Source organism: Schistosoma mansoni, chromosome 2 (assembly GCF_000237925.1).
Source record: "Schistosoma mansoni strain Puerto Rico chromosome 2, complete genome".
Classification (NCBI taxonomy): domain Eukaryota; kingdom Metazoa; phylum Platyhelminthes; class Trematoda; order Strigeidida; family Schistosomatidae; genus Schistosoma; species Schistosoma mansoni.
The window spans coordinates 26,072,064-26,099,752 of NC_031496.1; the positions used below are offsets into that span (position 1 = coordinate 26,072,064).

Here is a 27,689-nt window from a genome sequence, read left to right on the forward strand (position 1 = left end):
TGGTAGGTCCTGGGTTTGAATCTCGCTCGCGAGAGCGGATTCGTGGGTGCGCACTGCTGAGGAGTCCCATAATAGGACGAAACGGCCGTCCAGTGCTTCCAGGTTTTCGATGGTGGTCTAGCTTCAATTGACTCATGATTTCAACTGTGAAAATACTAAATTCTCCACAAAACCTCCTCTAAACTTGATTTTATCCGTATTATTCTGACTCTATATATTCTGTATTCTGCTTTACCCTAAAAATTAAACCTACATGGTTAAATCAGCCAGGTCATAGAGAATAGAACTGTAAATATGGTATGATTTGATCCATTTTTAGCGAATTCACTAATGTTCCTCACTTACAACAATTATCTCAGCTTTGACTATATGATTACTGCAGATGAACAACTTGTGATAATTAAATCAGCCTGAAAATGATCTTTTCTGAGGATTATAGAATCACCTTATTCATTACCAGCTAGTTGATATCAAATTCACATCGAATACTACAATTCTCAATAAATTAAAACGTAAATGTAAATCTCTGTGTGATCTTCTACTATCTAAGCATCGACTCCATATCAGTTTGTTGTGTCGTCCAACATCGACAATTTCATCTAAAATTTTGATAGTGAAGTGTAGATCGTTTAATGTGGCGAATAACATTAAGACTTTCGAAAGTAATGTAATCAATAATTTGACTAGAATGAATTAACTTCATATGTCGTTATAAGAAAAGATGGATAGTGGCTAGCAGTGCAATCCAGGACGCGCGTTTCGTCTTATTTGGAACTCGTCAGATGGATGTACCTTCATCTCAGAGTTGATGTTCACTCTGGAATTCGAACCTGGTACCTTTCGCTTCAAACGCCATCGCGTTATCGACTCACCTACTGAGTCCTGATAGCCACTTGCTTGTGAAATGGGGTGAAGTTTAAATTCACTTAGTATTGTTTGTTTGAATCTTCTCTTTGATGTTTATGACTGCAACTTGTCAGTCTCTAATTGGCATATGTATGTATTGCCTCGAGGCTATACAGTTTAAGGCTATGTCGAGGCAATACGCACAGTATGCACATATACCAATTAGAGACTGACCAGTTGCAGTCCGAAATATCAATGGGGAGATTCAAACAAACAATTCTAAGCGAATCTATATGTCTTTAGTTTCTGATATATTGTTTACAACCTGTAACAAATATGTATCATCATTCAAATCGAAAATGAAGTCTGAGATCTTTGGAGAAATGAAGTTTAACAGAAATTAAACACTTAAGTTTGTTATAGTTGAAAACGTGAGTCAATTGAAGCTAGACCACCAGGGAAAACCTGGTGGGACCTTGTGCGACTCCTTCAACAATGAAAATACTAAATCTCCACAAAACCCCTTCTGATAACTTAAGTTTGCGTCTTTATAGTTTAGTAAATATCAGTAAAATAAAAATGGTATTTAGAAGGTTGGAGGAAGGAAGATTTCAAAACATCGATTAGCTTGGTATCCACAGTCTATGAGTTAAGAGTTAAGTGATTATATTGTCAAATAAACCTCTGTCGAAAATATCCTAAATGGTATTTTCATATTTTACTAACTCCACCAACTTATGTGATTGTTACGTAACTGATTACGCAACATGATCACAATTAATAAATATGCACACAAATGTAACAAAAAAATTGAAGGACAACATAAGACGATGACTCAAATATTAATACGGGACAGAACCATAAAATTATGATTAGTCATAAAAGATAACATCTTACATAATATCTAAGTGAATATTTATCAAATGTGAATAGTATTTAAACAATGAATTAAGGGATTTAATATGTTAATGACACTTTTGGCTAGTTAACTAAATCAATATTCTCTTTTATGAGAAGAACAGACTCACTACTTCTAATTGATAAACACATCAAGATTTATAGAAGGGGTTTTGTGGAGATTTAGTATGGACGTAACTGAGTCAGTCCCTCCCCCCCGCCGTCTACACGCTCTCCCTGGTGGTCTAGCTTCAATTGACTCACGTTTTCAACTATAACAAAAAATTTAATATGTAGTTTAATATTGTAATCTTTTGTGCTTGAAACTCAATTGTGGCGGGATGATTTTTTTTGAGACTGCTTTAATTTGAGAATTATTTTCATTGACAGTTTAAATCATTTAAGTATTCGCTGTTTAGTAGTTTCATACTAGAAAGAATTAATTGTCCAGTGTTCTCTGGTCTTTAAATGTTTTATCTGTGTCAGAATCTACCTTTGTAAGACTGAAATGATGCAAATTTTTTTTATTTGACTATCTTACTTTCCGTGAAGTTCTAGTAACCTTTAATTTCATTTTGTTTAATTATTTGCTGATGCATATTTAGCTCATATCGTTCTGTAATACCAGCCTCCAGGTGAAAAGAAAATTAGGAAAAGATGTTGGAAGTGTACAGTTCATACATTACAGAAATCAAAGTACATCACGAAGCGAGCGCTAACTTGGACTACTGAGGGTAAACGAAAAACACACTACGTCGAGAATCGGAAGCGGACATGAAAAAAATGAATAGAAAATGGAAAGAACTGGAAAGTATTGCATAGGACAGAGTTAGACGGAGAATGCTGTTGAGCGGCCTTTGATCTTTTACGGGGATAACAGGCATAAGTAAGGATAGTTACTTCCTGATTGTTTGCGGCAGTTTTATAATTCTTAATACTTATGTTATTCTTCCAATTGTCTGAAAGTTTCAGTTGCCTTGATGGTGTCGGACAATGGTGTCAGTGGTTTGGGGATTACATACGTTTGCTGAACAACTAATACAGTTACTGTACAATTAAATATTTGTTGTCATGTTTATGTCTCTGTAACAACACAATACAATTTCGTACTGGGTGCTATATATTTGACTTTTTATTGTCTTGTCGAAGTTCTAAACTTATTGGGATGAATATTATTTCTTCGAATTATTTCAAATTCACATCTGGTATCGTAGAACGCATGAATTCAAATAACACATCACTAATGGAAGTGAGTTTTGTAGTACTACATTAATGCAGTGACATTTTAAAATAAATGACTGGAATGAAAATCAATATACATGTCAATAATTATTTCAGAGTATATCCTATCAGACATCTGAAAATGTTCAGAATGCTACTCAACCAACCAGTATCCTCAGGAAATTCCAGACAGTTCCTTTTGATTCGATTGATGCACAAACCCTTAATTTATTGTTAATTTTGACATGAATAAACGAATCATCAGAATCGTAAGGTCGTTTCTAAGTATAAAACTATCTTTTGTTCAATATACATAAACTAAGCAGTAAGTACATTTTTCAGTTTGGGGTCGTGGCTTAGCTTTCGATTAATAGTATTCATGTTTGAATCATTACTCTAATTACTTAAGTTTGATTAGTTGAGTAGTGTAGTTCATATCCGAGTAGGCAAACATGTATTTGGTAAAATAACAAACTTCGCCCTATCCCATGGATTTCTGTCATTAACAGTAAGGCGTTGTAATTATGGAACCAACAATATGACGAAACGACCGTCCAGTGCTTCCAGGTTTTCTACAGTGGTCTAACTTCAATTGACTCAGGATTTCAAGTTTATATAAAAATTACTTAAAATCTCCACAGAAAACCCCATTATTAATTAAGTGTCAATTCTCTAGGTATTTTAATAAAATCTCATATATTTATTAGTAAAAATGAGATCTCATCTGGAAATGACTATGATTAGTATCAGGCTTTCGCTTAGTGGCTTTCCAGAGAAGTTTATATATATCTTCATTACTGTGGTCCTGTTAAAATGTTAACAAACTAAATGCTGTGCTCTAACCTATTTTAGGATCTGACTTATTCAATAGAATTTCATCAGCATTAACGATATTCATCATTTTTCAGTAATCATTCAAGAGATTATTTGCATACCTGAATAGTTCGCTCCTACCATCTTAGATTGTGCACCTGGGTGGCCATGGTTCGAATTCATCATGGAGCGCCAGTTCCCACAAGATTTCATATAAACGTAGCTGATGAACACAAAATAACACTGTACCTACGTCTTGTGTATCCTGTCAACTACCTCCAATTACCTATGTCATCTTTCCAAGTTAGAAAACCCCATATAACCAGCACGGTTTATTAAGGAAAATTCAGAGTATCTCACTACTATTTGACTATGAGATTATATGATGAAATTTTGATTAATGTAAAAGGTTTCAGCTCCCGTGATCACAGAGATGCATGCTGATTAATTCTGACAGACTCGAAACCTAATTTAATTTTCTTATTTACAGTTATCTGATCATAGGTTCAACTTGAAAAAGATTTCTGAACAACGATTGTCTATCATAATTTACCGTGTTAAAACCAATATTTATTATTGCAGTAATGAGCTTACTCAGTCATTAGTTTAGTAGTGATATATACATGATATTCGGTTAGATTGAGATTGTTTCCTCAAATACATAATAAGCATACTGTTGAATAAGTTATCGTTGGATAATACGTAAAGCTTTAATATCTGTCGAATAGGATTACAAAATATAAACAGCTATTTGGTGTATAAATGATCCTAAGTTGATAACTGAACCTTGAGATTCGGGGTGACTGATGCCTATTCACTTAGACCATTAATGCATTCCATCAGTTAATGTTACATATGTATAAAACATAGCAACGTTTGTGGTCTTGGAAAGAATGGCTTGAGATGGAATTCCAGTTAAGCTGAGTTTGTCACATGATAGGGAAAACAGTTATGAGAAATTGTGGCTGTATGAGTAAAACTGAGTACACTGGACTATTCATTCACTTTCCTGATCACTTTAGGATACAAGTAAATATCCCCTGTGTAGGTATATATAGTATTCTGAAGGGGAAACTATACTTAAGCTCCAAAAATAGATCAATCTTTCATACTCTCGACTACTAATTGAAGATAACTAATCACAGAAGACAAAATTTACAAAAACCTGTTTCGTTTGGACAAATACGAACTGATTTAAAGGAGAATCTCCAATTGAATGACGTAATTCGAATGAACAAGTGAGAATTGGTCAGCCAATTTTTCCGTGTCACACTGTTTCGTTCGTCACCATAATCAATAAGGTCATATAGCTGTATGTCTACGCCAATCGATTACAACCATAGGCTAAATAAAAACTATTCTTTCTAAAATACGATTGGCTATCTCTTTATGAGGCTAATTGACATAATAGAAATCACATGTCCCCCTGACCTCAATGAGTCAACAAATTTAGAGATTTTTAGTCTATCCTACATAATAACATAGTATAGCTGAAAAATTGTTAGAACACAATCCAGCTAACTGGAACACTATTTTCTAATTTCTTTTGTTATGGAATTATGATACCTTTAAATGCGGATTTATCGTTATTATCCCTCAGCAATAAACTTTGTCTAGATGAAGTAGATAACCAGATGACTATTCCAGTCGATTGTCAAAATGGTATTGTAGCCATAACGGAATGCTATGATCGTCTTTGTTGGCAAGGTGAGTCTATATCTATTCACTAAAGTTAAGATAAGTATGTTTTATTTGTTTACTAAGTATGGATTTTATGTACTCAGTCTCGACTTACATTATATTTAAGTAAAAGCGGACGATACTAACCGGTTTTCTGAACCGGAGTATGTGTAGCGCGGTCCTAGTTTGAGCTCTACCAGTCCGAAGCCAAATGTTTTAACCACCCTCATCGCTCAACTGTTGGACTGCATAGAGTTTATAATAAGGATCAAATTATTATTAATAGTCATATATACTGCTATATTGTGTGGTGCGGTATTCATAGTTTGACCCCAAATACTCTGGCATGACTGATTCCACTCTGCCTTGAAATTCTCATAAGACTATTTGTTTATAGCGTCTCCCATCGAAGTCCTACTCACCGACTTCACGCGGTGAGCGTTGTTAATGAAAATATGAGAGAACATCGTATGTCCGTCGCTAAAATCGTGGTGATGGAAACAAACGATCTATTTAAGGTAGTTGGAAAACTGGTTCTAAACTATTAATGTACATTGGCTCCCGTATCCTGGATTAATGAATAGGTTATAGACCTAGTATTGATCGCCGAGTATCATCGATGGGCATCTCCTGATGTTGCTCCAAAGCCATACTGATCGGGCTTATAAGTCTAAGGCTCAGAGAGTGGTCTCCTAAGGAAACCAGCCGTTTCGGCTTGAGATACTACATTTGTTGCGACCATTTGTGCCAGATTTTATGCTAATTGAATGAAAAATATAGTTTCATCCCTGAGTTTTTTTTACCGATTCATCATAAATTAATGGAATCTTACCGATTATATTCTGTCTACCGAACTTTCCTTTCTATCAGTTAAAATTTGAGGTTTGTCTGGTATATATATTTTGATTTCACATCACTGAAAGGTATGCAATTCTTCACATTTTCTAGTACTAACATCATAGTCCTATCTTGTCTCAGTCCAACTGGAGTCGAGTTATGCAAATACTAAACATCCGACTGATTAGAATGTAGATAAATTGTCTTAGGATATCGTAGATTGGCATATTATGTAATTTTGTTGAAACGAAGCCAATTAATAGATTGTTTCGAATTCGACTGTACTTTGTTTCCTTTTGATTTTATTCACTATGTACGCAGAATTTATAGGGTTTGCTGGTTAGTGTGTCATCACAGAAGTAATTAGTTGCATGATTAGAATGGATTCATATAAAATTTAGTCCTACAGATAGCATAAAAGTTATAAAGGTAGTTGATTAATGAGAGTAGGAGACAGGGAGCAAGAGTGATATTTCAAGTTATCAAGCTGAAATCCATTTTCAAAGACCTAATTCTAATCTTTGTATTATAATTAAATGGAACTTGATCGTAAAATATTCAACGTAAAAAAGTGACTATCATTAATCAATGATGTCTATCATTAATGATTCATTCACTTTATCCTATTTGTTATTGTTATCATGAATGTCTATTACCAATTTTGTGGATTCCTATTACAGCGCACATCCTTTTTTCGTTTAGAAACAAGTAACCATGTAACCTGGTTTGTTTAGAGTAAACAGTTTCGTGTTTGTAAAGAAAAAATGAGGCTAGCAAGTTACCATCGAGATTAAGGATTAATTAGAGATTACACTGTAATTGAATGTGGATGCAAACCTGGTGACAATGAAAAATAAAAATATGAACATGAAATGTTGATTGTTAATTCCTTCATACAGGATTTTATTGATAAAAAGAGTTGAGTATGAGCTCTGTGTGCAGTTGGTCACAGACTGAGATTCTATCTATCTTTCTAATCAACCATGTTATATCTATTAACTCAATGTAACGATCTACCCATCAAAGTTACCAAATTAGTTTGTGATTTTATGTCATCGCCTTTGATTCATTCAACTTGAAATTTCTTCGGGTAATAAGCTATTATAGGTTAAATGACTGTTCTGTTTTTTTCAGTCTTTTGTCATCAAAACTCAACCGAATTCGGTTTATTTCATCTAATTAAGTGTTTCTATCTCTTCTATCACGATAATTGTTAGCTTTGACGTGGGCGCATCCTTAAATAAACATATTTCTTTGACCGTAGTATAATTTGCATTTCCTGTCAGATCTATTGTCAGAATGTTCAATTTTACTCCTCTATTCAGTAATGAAATAACACTGGTATTCAATTCACAATTATCTTGCTTTTATTTAATCAATTTCAGGACGTCAGTCAAGTTTAGACTTATTCCTACAGACTAAAAGTATATTCGAAACATTTTGCAAGCTGACGTCAATCTCTGTTAAGTGTAGTTTTAGAGAATCTTTTCCTCTGCTTTTAAGTTCATTTTTTCTGTGAACTGGCAATATTTAATAAACTATTGAGAACCGAATTGGTCGTTAATCCTATTTTGAGAATCCACGACATTAACGAAAAGCGAATGTCCGATGCTTTAACCGGGTTGATGGACACGGAAAGTTCACCTAGGGGAGTTGGAAAACCCCCATTCCAAACCAATGGTGCACATAGGCTCCAGGATCTTGAGGGAACAAATAACTTATGAATCAATCGTTGGTCACTGGCTACCATGGGACTGCATCTCCTCACGGATGCTCCACTACCTTATGGATCAGACCTTTAGGTCAAAAGCTCCGAGTGTGGCCCCTTAAGAAAAGCACCTGCTTCAGTTTGAGCACCTTGGCAGTATCACAGTCCACACACAAATCGAATGAGATTTGTGTGGCGCATATGTATCTGATGCCCCTTTGTACTAATATTTATGTGTTTAAATAAATAATAAATTTGTGACTACTTATTTGCAATTATCATTCTTAATAAAAATTTTAATTCAGATCTTACTCACCTTAATTTTTTAACGTAATTCTTTTATAGGTCAATTACAACTTGCACTACACATTACAGACAATTGTATACGTATACAAAGTAAGTTGAGTATCTGTACACAATTCGATCTGTTTTATAAATTAAGCTCTATAGTAAGCATTTGAAGTACGATTTATTACTCACATTTAAAACTGTATCAATTTTCAGTCAGTAATGTAGGCTTTATTTTTAATCAAACATTAGTATGTGATTATTAAAATATCGATAACATATTCATTGTAACAATGATTGATGTTATCTATAATCAATTTGGTGACCATTTTCAATATGATGTATAAAATATCAAACAATACTAAGTGAATTTACACTTCACCCCAATGCACAAGCATGTGGTTATCATGACTCAGTAGCTAAGTAGATAGCGTGATAGCGTTTGAAGCGAACGGTACTGGGTTCGAGTCCCAGAGTGAACATCAACTCTGAGATGAAGGTACATCCATCTGACGAGTCCCGAATAAGACGAAGCGCGCGTCCTGGATTGCACTGCTAGCCACTATCCATCATTGCTTATAAAGCTTGTGACTTCAGGAAATATCGAGGCAGTCTGCATAGGGTGCACATATACCAACAAGAGACTGATCAATTGCAGTCCTAAACATCAATGGGAAGATTCAAACAAGCATACCAAGTGAATTTACCAAATGGTATGCTTCAACTAGTTTTTGCTATGACTCATTTGACCGGAACCTATTTAAGAATAATTATATATATGGCGATTCATGTTTTTGAGGATACAGCCTATTTTTCATATTGGGTCTAGTGGTGACCTAGAAATTGGTTGTAGTTAGGTTCGTAAATCACTACAGCTACAAAAACATTTAGATCACAGGTCCAAACCTACCGTTACCTACTTAGAGTCTGTAATCGTGACACACCAACGTTGGTTGGAGACGAGAATCCAAATGTAAACCTATTCATTTTGTTGCATTGATCTCAGATCGTGTATATAGACAATTAGCTATTCAATTGTTGCGTTTCTGTTTGTGCAACTAAACTAACTTACCGGCTATTTATATATAGGCCACATTCTAAGTATGAGGGTTAGTGGTACTTTCCAGTTGCCCGATACGAAGTAGGTAGGGAGGGGCTCGAGCCTGTGACTTAGTGGCTAGAAGCCGAACTTTTTTACCAGTAAGCCACCTCTCTACTATGATATTTGACACTATCTAATGGTACCTTGCCTCAAGCTTTTTTAATTGGTTCGTAATGGTTATTAGAAAGATAATCCTCAACAGAATTTGATTATTTTTGTGGTTCTACAGTGGTATTTGATTTGATCTGAGTAAGTAAGCGAAACAAATCACGATTTTTAACGTGATTAGGATTAGGAATCCACGGTTTATCAGTATGGATATATATTCATTCGCTGGATGAGTTGTATAGAATCAATCTAATAATGTTCACTTAAAACTTAAGACCTCCTGGTTATATACCTGTAAGACTAATGGGTTCTATTATTCGAGTACTTTAGGTGATATTATCCACTGTGTAAATACATTTACTTTTTTCGCTCCTTCAAATCCTGAACATTTAATTGTTGTATGCATTTTATTTCCAATCTTTGACTATTTCCTTCCCCACACTTTTTGAAGCTTTTTATTTCTGCTTACTTTATTGTATTAATTCCTTTAATTTTTCATGCTTTTGGTTTCCTCACTTTGTTGATGTCCATTGTGTGGTTGTTAAATACCTGATATGTCTGATTTTCATTATTAATCTATAGCTTTTCAATTTGATTCTAGGACGAGTAGTGAGGCATACTGAGGTCTCCTAGATTAAAACAAAGTGCTTATTAAAGTCCTTATACTTCTTAAATTTGATAGTCTGACTTTTATTTACAAATTGAAAAGGTTTTCACATTCACTGAAACCCTATACTTTTATTGATTCATTTCAAATGGATTTAATTAACAAGTGATATTCCCTCAGGTTATATAAAGACAAAGGTCAAATAGTAATTTGTAATTGTCTATAAATTTTTCAAAGTATAATTGCTTGGGAAAAACATCTGTCACATCCACTTATGTACAACAACAAAGAAGGTTAAAACCTCACCATTCACAGTGTGATTGTTATTCCAACTCTATGTGATTCTAAAATGATGACAACCATTGTATAGATCAATTTAGTGATCTAATTATATTTGAAAATTAAAGGGGTTGATGGATGATTTATTAGGAGTTTAGATTCATCACTAGATTAAAAACTGTGTAAAATTTATGCAAATTATTTGTTTTATTTACTGAGATTATCTCTGTGACATTTACATATAGGTATCCAAATTAAGTTCCTATTTAATCGATATTTAATAGTCACATTTGTTTGTAGATTCAGTGGATATTTGCTACTTGGGATCAGGATAACTGCACTACTATCTTTAATGACTTTTTATTTAGTGTAGTTCCGTTGTTGCTTTTGATATTTCTATTTATAACTCACAGTATAAACTTGTTTCCAACATGACTCAGTCACTGACAATTGGACTGAGCCATGTTGGTAGGTGTAGACTACCTTATTGGGATCCGTGAGATGATAAAAACCGATGATTAGAGACCTTGAATGACATGGCTCAAAATCGTTTGCAATGACGAAGGTGCATCCACTCTTTGTGTTTTGCCAAATCCTAATCTTCTGAATGCCTCATGTCCCTTTCTTTTTTCTCTTTACAAATTTATTTCACTGGATTATACTCCTTGAATAACATCTTTAAACCCTAATCTTTCCGATTACTGCTTATACTCCTACTACTTCTATCATTATAGGATTTGAATTGACAACTGCATCTCTATGCTATTGTGGTGTGGCAACTCGAACTGATGTACGTACGTACGAGGTTCTACGTTGTGACTGACTGACTGACTCAATAGAAGAAACCTATTATCTATTAAATAAGTATTATGTCATGATTGGGTTATCTTTAGTCTGACATTAGCACAGGGTCATTTATTCAGAGGTTAGGCATTTGCGTGTGAAGTCGGAGGTCCTGAACTCAAGTCCTTAATGTAGGATCTTGCAGGCATACTTCTTATGAGGAGATCCACGCTAGGACGAAACGATCGTCCAATGCTTTTTCAGTTGTGGTCTAGATTAGATCATTTCGTAACTTAAACCATAAAAATTCCACAATCTCTGGAAAACCCCCCCTATGCTAGTTCGTCTTTAGTTTTATTGTCACTTCCGATATTTTTATTTACAACTCACGGTTTAACCCTTTTTTAACAGAAGTAACTTTATTATCCATTAAACGAACATTATAGTGCGATTAGCTTTCAGTCTTCTTTACCGTTATATTTGGGAAAGAAAACTATTTCATCTAAACTCCTTTTTACTATCTGGTTTCAAATCATTCACTTGGATCATCTTTTGGTGTTTAATCTGAGGTTATTTGTTTTGTATTCGTTTTGTATTTTAATTTGATTCATATTAGTTGTGTTGGCTAGTGATATTATTCAGCGAGGTTCCAACTTAGGATTGACCAACTAAATTACGCGTTCGTTTAGTTAATTATACATATTGTTGCTCAGTTCAAAATGTATAAAGTAGGGCTCGGACATACAATAGAGTGGTTAAAATTTGACTGTTTACATTATTCTAGGATCACAACTTCAACGAACTGAGTAGTTAACAATTACCTGATGACATTTTTGGTTTCTGTGACCAGTATATTCTCTTTATCATTATTATTACCATGATAATCGGTTTATATCTTTAAATTATAATTATTCAATAACGCTGTAATTACTTTGATTTATTCCTCTAGTTATTAAAGCTCGTTATCTTCAAGTACCCGTGGATGAAGGTTACACCATGTTTGTAGAAGTGAGTTATAGACTTTCTAAATTTATATTCATATGTAACAATTGTATAGTGTGTGTTACTGATGTCGACAGATACAAGTAGTGTGCATCACCAATCGAAAGTGGAATGCCTGGCTGCAGAAGGTTGAGAAAATCAAAGACAAGAGAACGGGAACAGAGAGTGATTGTCATGGAAAGAAAGTAATAACAAAGTTTGAGACAATTGACTAATACTTTGCAAATGAAGTATTTACTGTATGGTTCCGTGATTTGACCAAGATACTCCTTAATGTTGTCTGAATATAAATTACGTTGTCCCCACCTGTATTCTCGCTCACTACAATAGTACTGTTTCGGCTACCATGTTTTATAACTTTTTGAAAAAATAATTCTATGGTATAGTGTTTGGTATAATATTCAATAATTAGGATAGTGGAAGATATAAGACATATTTATGCAGTTGTCTAATGACAGACAGATGGAACAGAAATACTAATATCTTCCACGACTACATAGAAGTATTGAAGTTAGTATTATTTTTTCCATGATAATCCGTCGAAATACATTTCTCAGCGGTCAAATCAGGAAAAAAGATCAATGTTTGGAGTTATCATATCTTATATACTGATAAATTAGAAACCACGGACTTTAAGAAACGATTTTTCAACCAATATAACTCGGTTGAGCTTGTGTGGTAGGCAAGCTGACCACCATATCGAGATAGTTATAGTCAAGTTTAATCACAGTGTTTTCTTTGAATAAGTTTAGTAAAAATCTGGGTAAGATTAAAGTATATGATTTCAAATCTTTGTAGGCTCGAATAGCACCAAAGTACTCACCTAACACCAATACTTATCAACTTCGAACTAAATCTGTCCCCGATTGTACTGCACCAGTATTTAACGAAAAATTCTCCTTGTAAGTCATACTACTGTTTAAGATATTTTAATATGTTGCGTTATTTTTTTGCTTATGTATTACTATAATACTTTACAGTAGTCAGTGTTCGAGCTTTATTTAAACTTTGGAGAGAGAAGTAATTAAAAGTGTTGACTCAGTTAATAAATCATCAAGGTGCATGCCATATCGAGTCACTTAGATTAGTTGGTCTGTTATAAATTGATCGATAGGCTTCTGGAAGTATTAAGAGGACTAGAGAAATATACCATAGGTCACTACCGAATGATCAATCAATTGCAAATTCTTTAGTCCTACGGTAAGTCAATCCCTACCCGGGTAACTCAGTAGTAATATCTCAAACTGGAAAAGCTGAGTGAAACAAATTCTTATCCCACAATATTGAAGATAAAACTTACTGACGAATGCCAACTAGCACGAAGCTTAGGTTCACATTTTGCTATTGACTACCTCAAATCGCCAAAAATCAGCATAGTGCTTACTTTAATTTATTCTTCCCAGGGCTTTTGATAAGAAACTTAGCCGTATTGAGGAAAGTGATGAAGGCAGTTAGCAGGGTGTGTGGTGAATCTTTTGAGGTCATTAACAGATACTAACCATCCACTTCATATCTTTCTCCTTGTATATATTCTGGTAGGACGAGACGTCAGTACATTATAATCCATGCACGCAAGCAATGATATAAAAGTTCTACAATGCCTTGTCTAGAAACTATGCTACGTGACGAACAGGTTATAAGAGCCGATATAGTCAAAAACTTGTATTCTCAAATATGTTACTCGTCAAAAGTTGTGTAGATTCTTATCTCATTAACAAACATTTCATTTAACTCCAGATAGTTTATGTATTTAACTTATGTATATGTGTATACAGTTATCAGTTTCTTCCACGTTTACTTTTATTTTTTTCAAAAGAATCTTGTTGAAAAATCTTGTGCTGAGAACTATATATTGTGTTATATCGATTGAGTGTGAGTGCCCTGTTAATATATGACGTTATAAAACCGCTTATAAGGGAGCAGCGAATTATCGGTCAGAGCAATGATACACAAAAGCCGTATTAGCAGTCTTGAGTACTTATCAGTCCTGCTTCATGCCTAGCCCAGCCAGTTAAGTACAGAACACCAATAACAGCCTCTGCAATATGAATCTACTCACAAACATACTGGGTTTATATACCAATCAAACTGACCACATCGTACCATAAAATAGAAAATAACATTTGTACAAGATCTAGCCAAAAGTGGCTGTGAATAGGGGGAACAGTAATCAATAGACTGGGGATAACTCAAGAATGATAAATTGTATAATAATAGTCTATGGGTCAAAATAAATCTTATAATGAGAGGAACATGAATATGAATAGTTTAGTTACTTAACAATTATACAATAGGAAATATACATATCACATTGGTCCATAAATAGTCCACAAAGTTACCATTCATAAATCTCCACGGAATATAATATATTTTACCAGAAATATGATATTGAATTAAGCCATTAATAATAATAATAATAAAATTTAGCATCGAGATGAGTTGGAATGGTTTTCTAGCGAATACTTATTATTGGCTTTCTACATTTTAAGCGGATTATTTCGTATGTTAATCTATTTATTCAAATATAATCCTTTCTATATTATCCGAGTAATATATATCATATTTTTCTTTTTAGTGAAATTTCTCACATATCTTATAATGACCGATTATATATTGAGTTATACTTAAATCAGTCCAAGTAAGTTGTCAGTATATTTCATGTGTCTTTGTGTTGGTCAATTGGTGCCTGTCAGTAATTGTACATTAGAATAATTATGTTCGGAACAATAGTTGTGGTTTTAAGCAGAGATGGGTGGTCGTTAACAGTAGAATCCAGGACTCACATTCCGTCCCTTTCAGGGCTCGTCAGTTGATATTCACTCTAGGACTCAAATCCAGTACCGTTCTCTTCAAGTGCTATCGCGTCAATCACTTAGCTAATGATTATCAAAGATAGTTCATTAAGATTTTCTAATTGTAAATCGATATGATAAATTCAATAAAGTTTTACTTAACATAATTCAGTTAATATGATGCGCTTCTGTGTTGAGAACTAATGCAAGATTAGAACCTGAGCCCGTAAATATATAAGCCATTAATATAAACATCTCGCTAGCTATCTAGTCTGTCAGCCATGTAATGTCAGTCGTTGCAATCAATACTGAAGAGTATATATCATTTATTCTTTGGTTTTTATCAAATATTTTGCGACGTTTTTATTAATTTATACGGCACAATGATCCTCAGATGGTTTAGTTGTCAACTTTTAAGTCTTTATACATTTCCAGTCCGTTAGTCAGTAAGAAGCATCCTAGAACCTGGCACATATATGCTTCGGTTCAAGTCACCACGTCATATGTACGCATAAAGAAAATTATCAAAATGAATCTCAGAGTAATAAGATTAATAACGGTGTCGGTTGTAGTAGAGAATTTTAGTCATAAAAGATATGAACCGAAAAAAAGCTTGTCTAGAAAGTATAAAATAACTTCGAACCCGAGATTTGAGAAAGGACAAAGTGTAAGTGAATCTGTACTGATTCTGAGCCATGTCATCAAATTTCTCCAACAACTTTACGACAATTGTGAGGATCACAACCTGATATTTTACACTTATGAACATGACTCAACTCGATGGTCAGTAATTTCATGAACTGATATCATGTCCTGGTTTGACCCATCCTTAAATTCCTCTCAACTTTTACACCAGTAAATACCATACATCTAGACAGGGGATGACTAATCATGTATTAGGCAAAGTAATTGATTCAGTGGGTTGATGAAAATGTTTCATATCATTTAACGTTTTTTTCTCACTCACTTTTAGAGGTTTTTGGTAAAGTCTACTCACTTCTACTTTCTTCATTATCATCATCCTTTTTACTTACTTTGTTTATGTTTGGTGTGCAGAGCGGTTAAATCCGTTTATGAAAATAGTTAACTTGTTGATGATTACATTTCGTAGAATAAACTTGGTTAACAGCCATACTGATTCTTTATTCGAAATGACTTCTATAGTCTTTTTATTTGAAACTGGTGTGATATTATACTAATTTATGTAATCAAAATATATCGTACTCATCACGACAAGATTTGACAATTCTGGAACTCTATTTTATTTTGAGGCTGTTAGTGTTTGCTCATTGTTGAGGAATCCCAGACTACGATGAAATTTCTATTTAGTTATCTTCCCTACTTTTCAATCGTCCTTTCAACTGATCTAAGCCTATGAATGCAATTATTTTTTATTTGTGTTTGGTAATTATAACTTCCAGTTTTTTCATAGTTGAAACCCTGAGTCAATTGAAGCTAGACCACCATGGAAAACCTGGAAGCACTGGACGGCCATCTCGTCCTATTGTGGGACTCCTCAGTAGTGCGCATCCACGATCCCACACTCGCGAGATTCGAACCCAGGACCTACCAGTCTCGCTCCAGAGCACTTAACCAATGGACCACTGAACCAGCATCCGATGGTGTTAATGTCTAACTTCAACTTCCAGTTTATCGAAACAAAATCATCTAAGTTTAAACTTGAAAAAAAGGAAGATTTATTACACATTGGTTTATGTATATAATGCTGGTTATAACAATATATTGCATTATAGTTACCAGATAATGAGTCACTAAGTGATTTATGATTTGAATTTACGCTTTCTCCCGTTAAAACAACCTACTCAATTTTATTTATGCTCCAATGTAAAACCTAATTTCTATTGTTAGTGTTATCATTGATGATGTAACTGATTACATAACATATTTTTGTGTAATTTTATTGTATGTCTTTCTGCCTCTATAATATTACACATTTGACGTGTTTTCTGCCCAATTAGCTGTGAGTACACTTAAATATTCTCGTATTGTCCAATTCTTAACAAAGTTCCAAGTCTAGCCAATAACCTTGACTTTAGAAATTTATATAAATTAGAAGTCGATTTCATTTCGTTTCATCATACGATTTGTTACTGTATCTATCTACTGTATCTATTTTCTTATATGTATATAGATTTGGTTATAAAAATGCAATATTTCTTGGAGGTATGTCATTTAATATTCGAAGATTAAAACAAAAATCTATTGAATCATTAAAACTATTATTAACTGATTCACAAGATAATCATTCTATGAATCTATTCAAAGAATCAACAACTCAAGATTTGGATCTATCAAAGACAAACTTCAAATGTTCCAAATCTGAACATTTTTCAATTAGTTTACCTTCATTAGAAGTAATGAATCAAGATTTTCCTAAATCACAATGGTATTATTTATTGGGACAAAATTCTTGTTATTGTCGTCATATGTCCGTAAGTACAATACCACGTTTTTCTAAATTGGATACACATGAAGAAATCTCATCTATAGGATCATTTAAATCAGGATCAAATTCAATACCATCTACAATAACTAATGTTATGATTAAATCTGAAAGTTTCTCGACATTATCTTCTTTAAATTTAAATGATAACCGAAATTTACCATCATTAACAGGTTTCATAAGAAAGAAAGTAAGTGTTTATTTTATGCGTAAACGAAATAAATATATAAAGGTATACAATCTTATTGTTTGCGTCATTGTAGTGTTTGAGTTAGGGTAGTAATAAGCACGATATATTTGAATGATTTTATGAATTTTATTATTACAAAAGTTAAGGAGTTGAATAAAACCAGCTGGTCGATATATACACGCAAACAAATGCAGATGGAGACAACTAGTGTAGGTGCAGCCTCTGCATCAGTAAGCCTCAACATAGACGAGGGAAAAAGCAAGATCCTCAAATCCAAAGTGGAGAACATCAAGTCAATCACACTGGATGGAGAAACTCTGGGATAGGTAGACAGTTTTACGTGCCTCGACAATATCATCGATGAACAAGGAGGTAAAGATTGGTAAAGCAACAACAGCATTCCTGAAGCTGAAGAACATAGGGAACTCAAAACGGCTGTCAACCAACATCAAATTCACAATCTTCACTACGAACGTAAGACAGTTCTATAGTGCGGAGCTGAAAATTCGAGGACTACTGCAACTATCATTAAAAAAGTATAAGTATTTGTAAACAATTGTCTACACAAGATACTCAACATCCAGTGACCGGATACCATCCGCAGCAGCCTTCTGTGGGAGAGGACAAACCAGCCTCCAGCTGAAGAGAAAATTAGGAAAAGACGTTGGAAGTGGATAGCACACACATTAAGGAAGTTAGCAAACTGCCTAACGAAACAAGCTCTAACTTGGAATCCCGAAGGGAAACGAAAAATAGGAAGGTCAAAGAACACACTGCGCCGCGAATTCGAAGCAGACATAAAAAGGATGAGTAGCAACTAGAAAGGATTGTCCAGGATAGAATTGGATTGAGGATGCTGGTGGGATGGTCTATGCTCCTCCATGAGGACCGACAGGCGTATGCAGTACAGAGGCATGAACGCAAGTAACTCATTATCGGTAAATTTATAAACTGCTGGGATTCATCATAGTATTTTGTATTTAATCAAGAATTCCGTCCGTAAGTGCGCAGTGATTTTCAAACGTTGACTGCATACATGAACTTTTTTGTGATATCTACTTTTCACCTGTGAAATATAGTGTCCAAACGAATTTAATGTAGTATAAGAAAGTTCACCTAATGGTATGAACATCTTGTGTTTGATCTCTGTTAAGGCATCCTATACTAGGACGAAGCGGCCATCCAGTCCTTCCTGATCTTCATTGGTTATCAAACTAAAACCAAACTTTGAGGTAAAATTGCAAAATCTACATAACCCCATGTACTAAGAAAACATGTTTTTCTTATCTCTGGTTTATTTCTGTTATCTTTATTTCTTATCGTGATCGTTCATTGTTTTGTCTCACAAGACTTCTGTTAACGACATTTGAATTCATTATATCCGTTTGCAAACTGCGATTTTGTTTTATCTAAGTACCTAACAATTTTCTACTTTCGACAGATCACAATTCCCAGGTCGGACTCAGGTTATGGTTTCACTCTAACATGTCAAATGGTCAAATTTGATTTTCAACAATTTGCTAGTACTCCTATTACTTCGTCTAGTCATAAAGATTCATCAAATATTGAGCAATGTAGTTATTTACCTACTCATAGATGCTTTCGTATTCATTCAGTACAAAAAGATTCACCGGCTGATGAAGTTGGACTACCTGTTGGAGCTTATCTTTTAGGGATTGGAAATACTCCGTTGAATTGTACATTGACGCTCAAAGATGTTGTAGAGTGTATGTCTAAAGCTGCAGAAAGTCATCCAAATAAAGCCATAATTTTAAATATTTGTTTGCCTGATTGTAGTCGAGAATTAAAATGTGAGTTATATTTGTAAATTAGATATTATGTTGTGTGTATGTTATACTGTACTGTGGTCGTCTAAGTGTCCTACTGATATATACGCTTCCTATATACATGTCTAAACCAGATAATTGAGTGAGAAAATCTAGAGTGATAAAATTCTTTTGTTGTCTAATCACATGGAGAACAATATGTACAATGCATTTATAAATTCATATTTTCTTCTCTCAGGAAATGAAACCACATTTTCAACCAATAGCTTATGTCCCTTCCCTTTATTTATTTATTCGAACACATAAACATTGGTACAAGGGGGCATCAAATAAATATGCGTTGCACAATAACAATGAGGCCAATAGTAGTTATCATTGATTTGTGTTAGGGCTGTGATTCTGCCCAGGCGCCTAAACCGAAGCAGGTGGTTTCCTTAGGGAGCCGAACCCTTGACTTAACGGTCTTATCCATAAGGCAGTGTAGCAACGTTAAAATATCTAGTCCTATGGTAGCCAATGAACAACAATAGGTTCATACACCATTTGTTCCTTCAGGATACTGTAACCAATGTGCACCATTGGTTTGGAATCAGAATTTCCAACTCCCCTAAGTGGACCCCCCATGTCCATCAACCTGGTTAAAGTGCCGGACATTCGCTTTTCGTCCTCTCAATTCCGTAAACAACACACGTGGCTCAAGAAGGTAGTGAGTAGGACTTCCCTGACAGTGGCTGTAAAATTTACGTCTCATTTACTTATAAACACATCTCATGTACAAAGTAATTACGATTCCTAAATAGCTAATTCCAATGTGGTATTTTTTTGTTAGCTAAATTATCATTGCTTCATTGGTACACGAGTTTTAAGTGTAATTTCTTCAGTAATGGCATCGCCCTCTGGAATTTCCTCCATATATTTGGTTGAACTTTTTTAAAAATCTAAAATCGAAGTCTACAGACCTTAATTTTAGTTTCAAATTTAAAGACCTATCGACTTAAAAGACGAGAGCAGAAGAGCGACTAAGTGATTGAAGTGAAGATATAAAGCAAGAATGAAGAAGTGCAGATAGTTTCCTGACGGCCGCCAGAAGATTTTACGCTGAAAGTGATCGATTAATTTTTAGTGACTTACAACGAAAGTGATATCTTTTTAAAGTTCATCGGAAAGAGTCTGAATCTGATTTTTACTCATGATACCAGTCTATGTTACTTGACAGTTATTTCTGTGATTTATGTAGATAAGAAGTCTAGAATTTGTGAAATGTTTACTTACTATTGTTACAATTGAGCTTCATGGTCTAGCAGATAGGACGTCTGCCTTCAAATCTGAAGAGTTCAGGCTCAAGTTTTGTAGGGATATAGTTCTTGTGATTGTTGGATTAGTGTTTAGAACATTCAATTTTCATTTCAATTTGCAAGTCGTAGATTCTAACTTCTCTCCGCCTGGGCACTTGATTAATATCACTGATAGTCACATAGATAGTGTTGCGCAATGTAGAATATATGAACTTGTACTTACTAGATAAGTTGCATTTAATTTCACATGTTTCATTTGGAAATCTGGATTCATATTGTTTCCATCTTTCCAAAATACCAAACTCTATATTTCTCCAGTAAAGTAAGAATACACCATATTTGCGGCTGCTGGTTATACAGAATGATACTTCGTCGATTTCACTTTTTAGCAGCACTCAATAGTAGTCTTGCCATTCTATAGAAATTAAATGTTTTATGAAGTTTATTTTAACTAGTGACAAAATGTTGTTGACCTTTTAAATGTACCTGATTTAGCTTTCTTGAGTATAAGTTTATAAATATGTATAAATCCCTTTCATTTTAGCTTACAATCTGTCAAGGCAAAGCTCAAATGAAGAGTTAAACTCTTTAGTTTCATCTGATCTACAAACTCAAACAAAGAACACCACGTACACAGGAATTAACAAGAATGATAATAATAATAATAATAAACACATCTCCCAACCTAATGATTTTTCATATCATTTACCTTCTGATAATTGTATCAATACTGTTTCTACTACTACAACTACAACAGTTAATCACTCAATAACAGATTCATTTATTACATCCAATATTAATAATTCATGCCTTCCCCAAACAGTTACAACTACTGCTGGCTCAGTGATGTTATGCGAAGAATGTTGTATTGATGAAAGCATTTTACATAACGACAATGAAACTAATAATAAGAATGGAAATGGAAGTATAACTCGACGTACACGTATATTAACTTTAGCACCACCTATATTAAATCTTAAATGGGAAGATGTATGCTTAGATGAAGCTAATAGACAATGGGCAATTGAAGCATTAATTATTAAATTGATAAATATATCGAATAATTTAACTTATGGAATTAATGCTTATCGTACTGGTTTACAAAAAATTGCAAATTTACATCCAAATGATTTGAATTCATTATTTTATAATATTGTTGAGGTTAGTTTCATTATTTCAATATCACAAAGCGAATGTAACTCATTTATCAAGTCAGTCAGTTAGTCATGAAGTACATAGAGCCTAGGATACATATGTGTATCAGTTCAATTTGCCATACCATATCAACATAGCTAGATACAGTTTTGGAGAGGGATGTCAGAGTATTCGAGTAGTAAATATATCGGCCCCCAAATGCCCTGGTACGGCCGAGAGTGGGGAGAGTTCGCTCTCCCTCTCCAAATGCTCTCACATGGCCACGCGTATATAGCCTCTACCAAGGAAGTCCTACTCACTACCTAGTGGTATTACTGTTGTTTACGAAATTGAGAGGACGAAAAGCGAAAGTCCAGCGCTTTAACCGGGTCGGTGGACACGGAGGGTCCACCTAGGGGAGTTGGAAAACCCTGATTCCAAACCAATGGGGCACATGGGCTCCAGTATCCTGAAGGAACAAATGACGTATGAATCGATCGTTGGTCACCGGCTACCATGAGATTGCATCTCCTCACGGATGCTCCACTACTTTGTGGATCAGACCTTTAAGTCAAAGGCTCTGGGTGTGGCCACCTAAGAAAACCACCTGCTTCAGTTTGGGCACCTGAGCAGTATCACAGTCCACACACAAATCAAATGAGATTTGTGTGGCGCATATGTATCTGGTGCTTTCTTGTACCAATATTTATGTGTTTAAATACATAAAATAATAAGAAAAGATTAAGTATAAAGTATACGATTTGAGAAGGAAAAAAAAGAATTCACAGAATAAGTGTAAATATTTTAAGATAGAGATTGAATGGATCTGAGCTATATCACTCAACATCTTCAACCACTGGTCACTATAATCACACAGACTTTAATTTGGTAGTCGATGCCTACCGTCACTACACAACCCAGTAGTCAGTGGCTTCATTAACTGATCGCACGTCTTGGATTGGCGACCTCTAACTCTCTTCCAGCTCACTTCTAGACCAGAAGACGTTGCTCATTGGGGTAAGGTGCGGTTCGTTCACGAAGTAGGGGTTTATATCCCCTTTTATGAACCGGACTATTTGTCTAAAGCATAGTGTAACTACCCGATTATCGAAACCGAACTAGGTAGTGCGTATAAGAAAGAATACACAACTGTAAGCTAAGTACTTTAATCACTAAGTTCTGGTTCATTGGTGTAACTTGGACTGACTGCTTCAGTTAATATGATATGGTCACTACATTGTACTATGTGATCTTTTATGTGATCTTATGTATTCTATTTATTCATCTAATTTACGTGAAATTTGTACGACACCAAAAGTTATACGTCACACAAAATAAATGGATAATATTTCAAGGAAATAAGGGAAAATGAGAAGTACAGTCAAAAATATCAGGTAGACGAGAATGGTATGTGATAGAGATACAGTTCATAAAGAAAAATAATACTGAGAAAAACTATTTAATGTTATCGTGGTTCTCACTTTTGTCAAAAATATAAAATCTACAGCAGAATTGCCATTGACTTCTTCTCTGAGTCATGTCCCAAGCTATTAAGTTGTATTATCTCTGGGACCCTAGCTGGACAGTTGTGATGGATCGAGAAATGAAGAAAACCTTCGTAGGATTGTCCTTATATTTTGCTTATGTGTTGTTAAACCAAAATATAAAATGAGATGTTACAAAATTGGGGTTGTTTAATAAAATAGTGGAACAATAGTTGTTTAAGTGATAATTTACTCATGGCACTTATTTTTTTAAATCTTGAGCTGTTAAGGATGTTATAAGACATCTCGACCCGCTAGCTAACCGACTATATGCTATATAATTAAAGCCATCACTTCTGTATGAAATATCCGAAAAAAATGATATCATTTACTATATGACAAATGATTTATTATTAGCGACCCTATACTTCTGCCATGTTTATCGATGCGGACTACCTGGTTGTGATCGGTACGATTATCGTAACCTCTGATTGCAGGTGTTGAGTGACGAGGCTCAATCGATCGGAGTGAGGCTTATCCATTCACTCTTGATCTTCTTTCAGATAATGTGTTCCAAAATTGTTTCTTCCTTTTTCTGTGTATTCATTTTTCCTTCTCGATTCAAACAATCTATATCTGATATTATTACTAATTTTATTTTTCTGGCATTTGTCTTGATACTTTTGTCTCTCTGTACTAGTATAGTGCGACAACTTGAACCGATGTGCACGTGCCAAGTTCTATGTTGTTTGTTAATAACTGACTGACTCCAACTCTCATAGCAGATATTTTATCAAGTGATTGTTTCTTTTCATACATCTGTTTCTTGATATACAGGTGGAAATATTTTTTTGACCTTCTAGATATAATATCTGCTGATTGATGCTAATTATTTTGTGAACCCTCGGATATTTCATTTACCATTAGTCCATTACTGAATGTAATCTTCTGTAACAATATGTAGTTTATTTCCTTGGCTTCATGTTTATGAGTTAATCTTACATTTGTATTGTTTGTATAAAGGCCGATAGTAATACTTTGGCGAGACTATGATTTATGAACGAACTAATCAGATTTAGGATAACAGGTCTTGGATTTTGACGCGAAATTCATTCATCTATTTGGCTAAATAGCATTTTGGCATTTTAACTTATGTCATCTAGTGATGAAAAACCTAAATCTAATTTCGAACTCTGACCGCCAACCATAAATCATAATCCTAATTCCTCACACTGGTTTATAACCCTCATTTAGTCCTAGTAAGTAGGTGAGCATTTTCAAGGTTACTTTAGCGTCACTCAAATATCATCCATAAATTATAGTCTCACCAATACTTCATCAATTAATTCAAACTGAAGTGATAAATAAAGTAGGATTCAAAACGAAAATCCTTCAGTTGAAAGTCACATATCGATTTATCAAATCACTTCTCTTTTTTTGAAACTCGAGTGAAGTATGATCGTTCATGTTCACGCCTAGTAAATAATTTTATTTTTAATAGTTGAGATCATGAGTCAGTTGAAGCTAGACTGGAATGTGTCGCTCAGTTTCGTGGATCGGTTTAAGTTAGACATTGACACCGTTGGATACCGGCCTAGTGGTCTAGAGGTTAAGCGCGCGAGACCGATAGGTTCTGGGTTTTAATCTCGCGAGGCGGGATCATGGATGCACACTGCTGAGGAATCCCACAATAAGACAAAACGGCCATCCAATGCTTCCAGGTTTTCAAATAACTTTATGTCTACATACATATATAGTCACTCTTATTACATTTATATCACGTGTAATCATGGCTTTAATAAGAGCAATAGTAATTATATATACATTACTGTATGTTAACAGTGTTATATATAACAACTTTATCATCAATATTTTACAACACAAATTAATGATTGATAATGTGAAAGCACAATATGATTGATTTTCTTAAATCATTAATTGTTTTTCTATGGTTTTCAAGTGATAGTACAATTTATTACTGATTATTTAATGATTTTAATTTTACATGCTCATATTGAGTGTTATTACTATGAGCCATTGTAATTAATTATGAGGTCATAAACTTGGTTGATCTTTGAAGTTTAGCTTAATATTGAATCGAATAGTAATAATAGTAACGTTTCATTCAGCTAGTCAGTCAATGCAGAGCCTGCCAAAAAACGTGTTTTACTCCAAGTTACTTTATTGTAGTGCAAGAACACTCAGGTAGCGATAATTAACTCATTCACTAAGGTCAGATCTGTTTGGTACTCCATTGTTTTCTATGAAGAATATCCAGACTCACTACTCTGTTTTATTATTCTTTGAAGTTTGAGCTTGATCAGTGCAATATTCAGATTTCATTAAAAACACTAAAGCTCACAGGAATCTAGGGTTATTCACCTAGACGATCCTAAATAAATAAAAAATCTAACATTATAAATTCTACTCCTATCTTGGAAGTCTGATCAGCCCTAATGGGTTGGTGTCTGACGAAATCTCAGCACGGATTCAAAAAGCTCGTTTGGCTTTTGCCAACTTACGTCACCTATCGCGAAGACGAGATATCCGTCTATCAATTAAGGGACGAGTATACTGCGCAGCAGTTCGCTCTGTTCTAACTTACGGCTGCGAAACGTGGCCATTAAGAGTAGAAGATACTACTATTTGACTATAGATGCCTTAGAAATATCACTCGCATCTGCCGGGATCACCGGGTAAGTAATAGTGAGGTTAGACACAGGGTATTGGGAAATGGTGGTAAGTCAGTTGATGAGGTGATGAATCTTCATCGACTGAGATGGTTGGGCCACGTGTTACGTATGCCTGAACACCGATTACCACGACGCGCTATGCTGACTAGTGTAGGGGATGGTTGGAAGAGAGTTAGGGGCGGCCAAACCAAAACATGGCATCAGAGCTTGAAGTCACTAACTTCTAGTCTGAAACATGTTGGTAGATGCAGACTACTTGATTGGGGTCAGCGTAAACATCGTAACCAATGGTTGGAGACTCTAGGTGACATGGCACAGGTGTATACCCTCTTTATCTTCCTTAAACCTTGAGGTTAAAATTGCTTCATATCTGTCTTTCTTCCTGTAGTATACCCTTATATACAGTCTTTCTTTTGTATATTACCACAACTAAATTAACTACTTGTATGAATCCGGTGTACATCTTGTTGTGATAACGAAGTATGGCAACTTGGACCGATGCATGTGTGCCTGGTCCCACGTTATAGCTGACTGACTAACTGACTAAATTCTACTGCTAGACAAAATCATCCTAAAGTGTCAGTAAAAGCTTACAATATCCCGTTAATATGCAAGAACACAACTTATCACTATGTATGTGCATCCTGGGCAGATTGTATCGGCATAAAATTATGTCACAAGTTTTAGTTTATGTAATAAGTGATTGACAGAAGAATGCAGAACGTTCTACACGCATCTCATCATCTGGCCACGTTATTATCGAATATATTGGTTCTAAAATATCGTACTTATGCCAAATAGCTTTAAATTTTATTTGTTTCCATAGAATCTTTAAATTTTCGTCAGTTTTTCTATTCATCATGATGAATTTCTTTGTATCATTTTAAAAACAAATAACAATACTTTAGGTCGCTTCTCAGACATGTAAACTGAAACAAAATCTACAGAATGGTTGTCTTCCATATGCTATGTCAAATCATACATCATCGCCGCCAACATCAGGTCCTCTTATCAAAACGGGTGTATTGAATAATAAAAATAAGTTGAAACCTACATTATCTTCGTCAGGTTCGACACAATCAGAGAGTTTTAAAACAGATTCATATACGAAATATAACGATAGAATTACAACTGGTGGAGGACGTGGCTTACATAAACGATTTTCGTTTCTGTTTAAACTACGCAAAAGTTCGGCTAGTGGACAACAATCATCTCCAATCAATCGAGAAAACAACAAACCAGCTAATAACCACGATAATACTAACTTTAGAGCATCAATTATGTCAGAGAATTTTACTAATAATTTTGTAGGCGAACAACCTAATTATCAAAATACAGTACAAAGAAATCAGATGAAGGAATCATTGCATAATTTACCGTCTTGTCGACCAAGTTCTCCGCATTCGTCATCATCTATACCACCTGTACATGGTCATTTAGATAATCCTGGAACAATTGTTGAGTTAACACTAAACAATTTGTTGAATCAATGTATAGATTATACAAATGTTTATCCAGATCGTTTAAAATATTTTTATGAATTAAGAAAACAATATCCACATTTGAGATTGTTCCTTAAGGTTAGTTTAAATGATTTATTTGCTGTGGCGTTAATTTTCAACACATTGGTGAACGGTCGCTCAAAATCGTGGATTGGTTGAAGTTAGACATTAACACCG

At 34.5% G+C, this 27,689-nt stretch overlaps 1 protein-coding gene across 1 annotated transcript in view; it reads left to right on the forward strand.

Annotated features, from left to right (window-relative positions):
- Positions 1-5,411: 5,411 nt before the first annotated feature.
- Smp_124710 (hypothetical protein) overlaps positions 5,412-27,689 on the forward strand; it is a gene marked incomplete at both ends in the record, with an annotated part of 36,589 nt that continues 14,311 nt past the window's right edge. Inside the window, 8 exons of the mRNA XM_018796216.1 lie at positions 5,412-5,484; positions 8,348-8,398; positions 12,119-12,177; positions 12,970-13,073; positions 17,116-17,416; positions 19,059-19,428; positions 21,475-21,860; positions 26,919-27,590. Coding sequence (XP_018650451.1) covers positions 5,412-5,484; positions 8,348-8,398; positions 12,119-12,177; positions 12,970-13,073; positions 17,116-17,416; positions 19,059-19,428; positions 21,475-21,860; positions 26,919-27,590 — 2,016 coding nt within the window. The remainder of the gene's footprint in view (positions 5,485-8,347; positions 8,399-12,118; positions 12,178-12,969; positions 13,074-17,115; positions 17,417-19,058; positions 19,429-21,474; positions 21,861-26,918; positions 27,591-27,689) is intronic.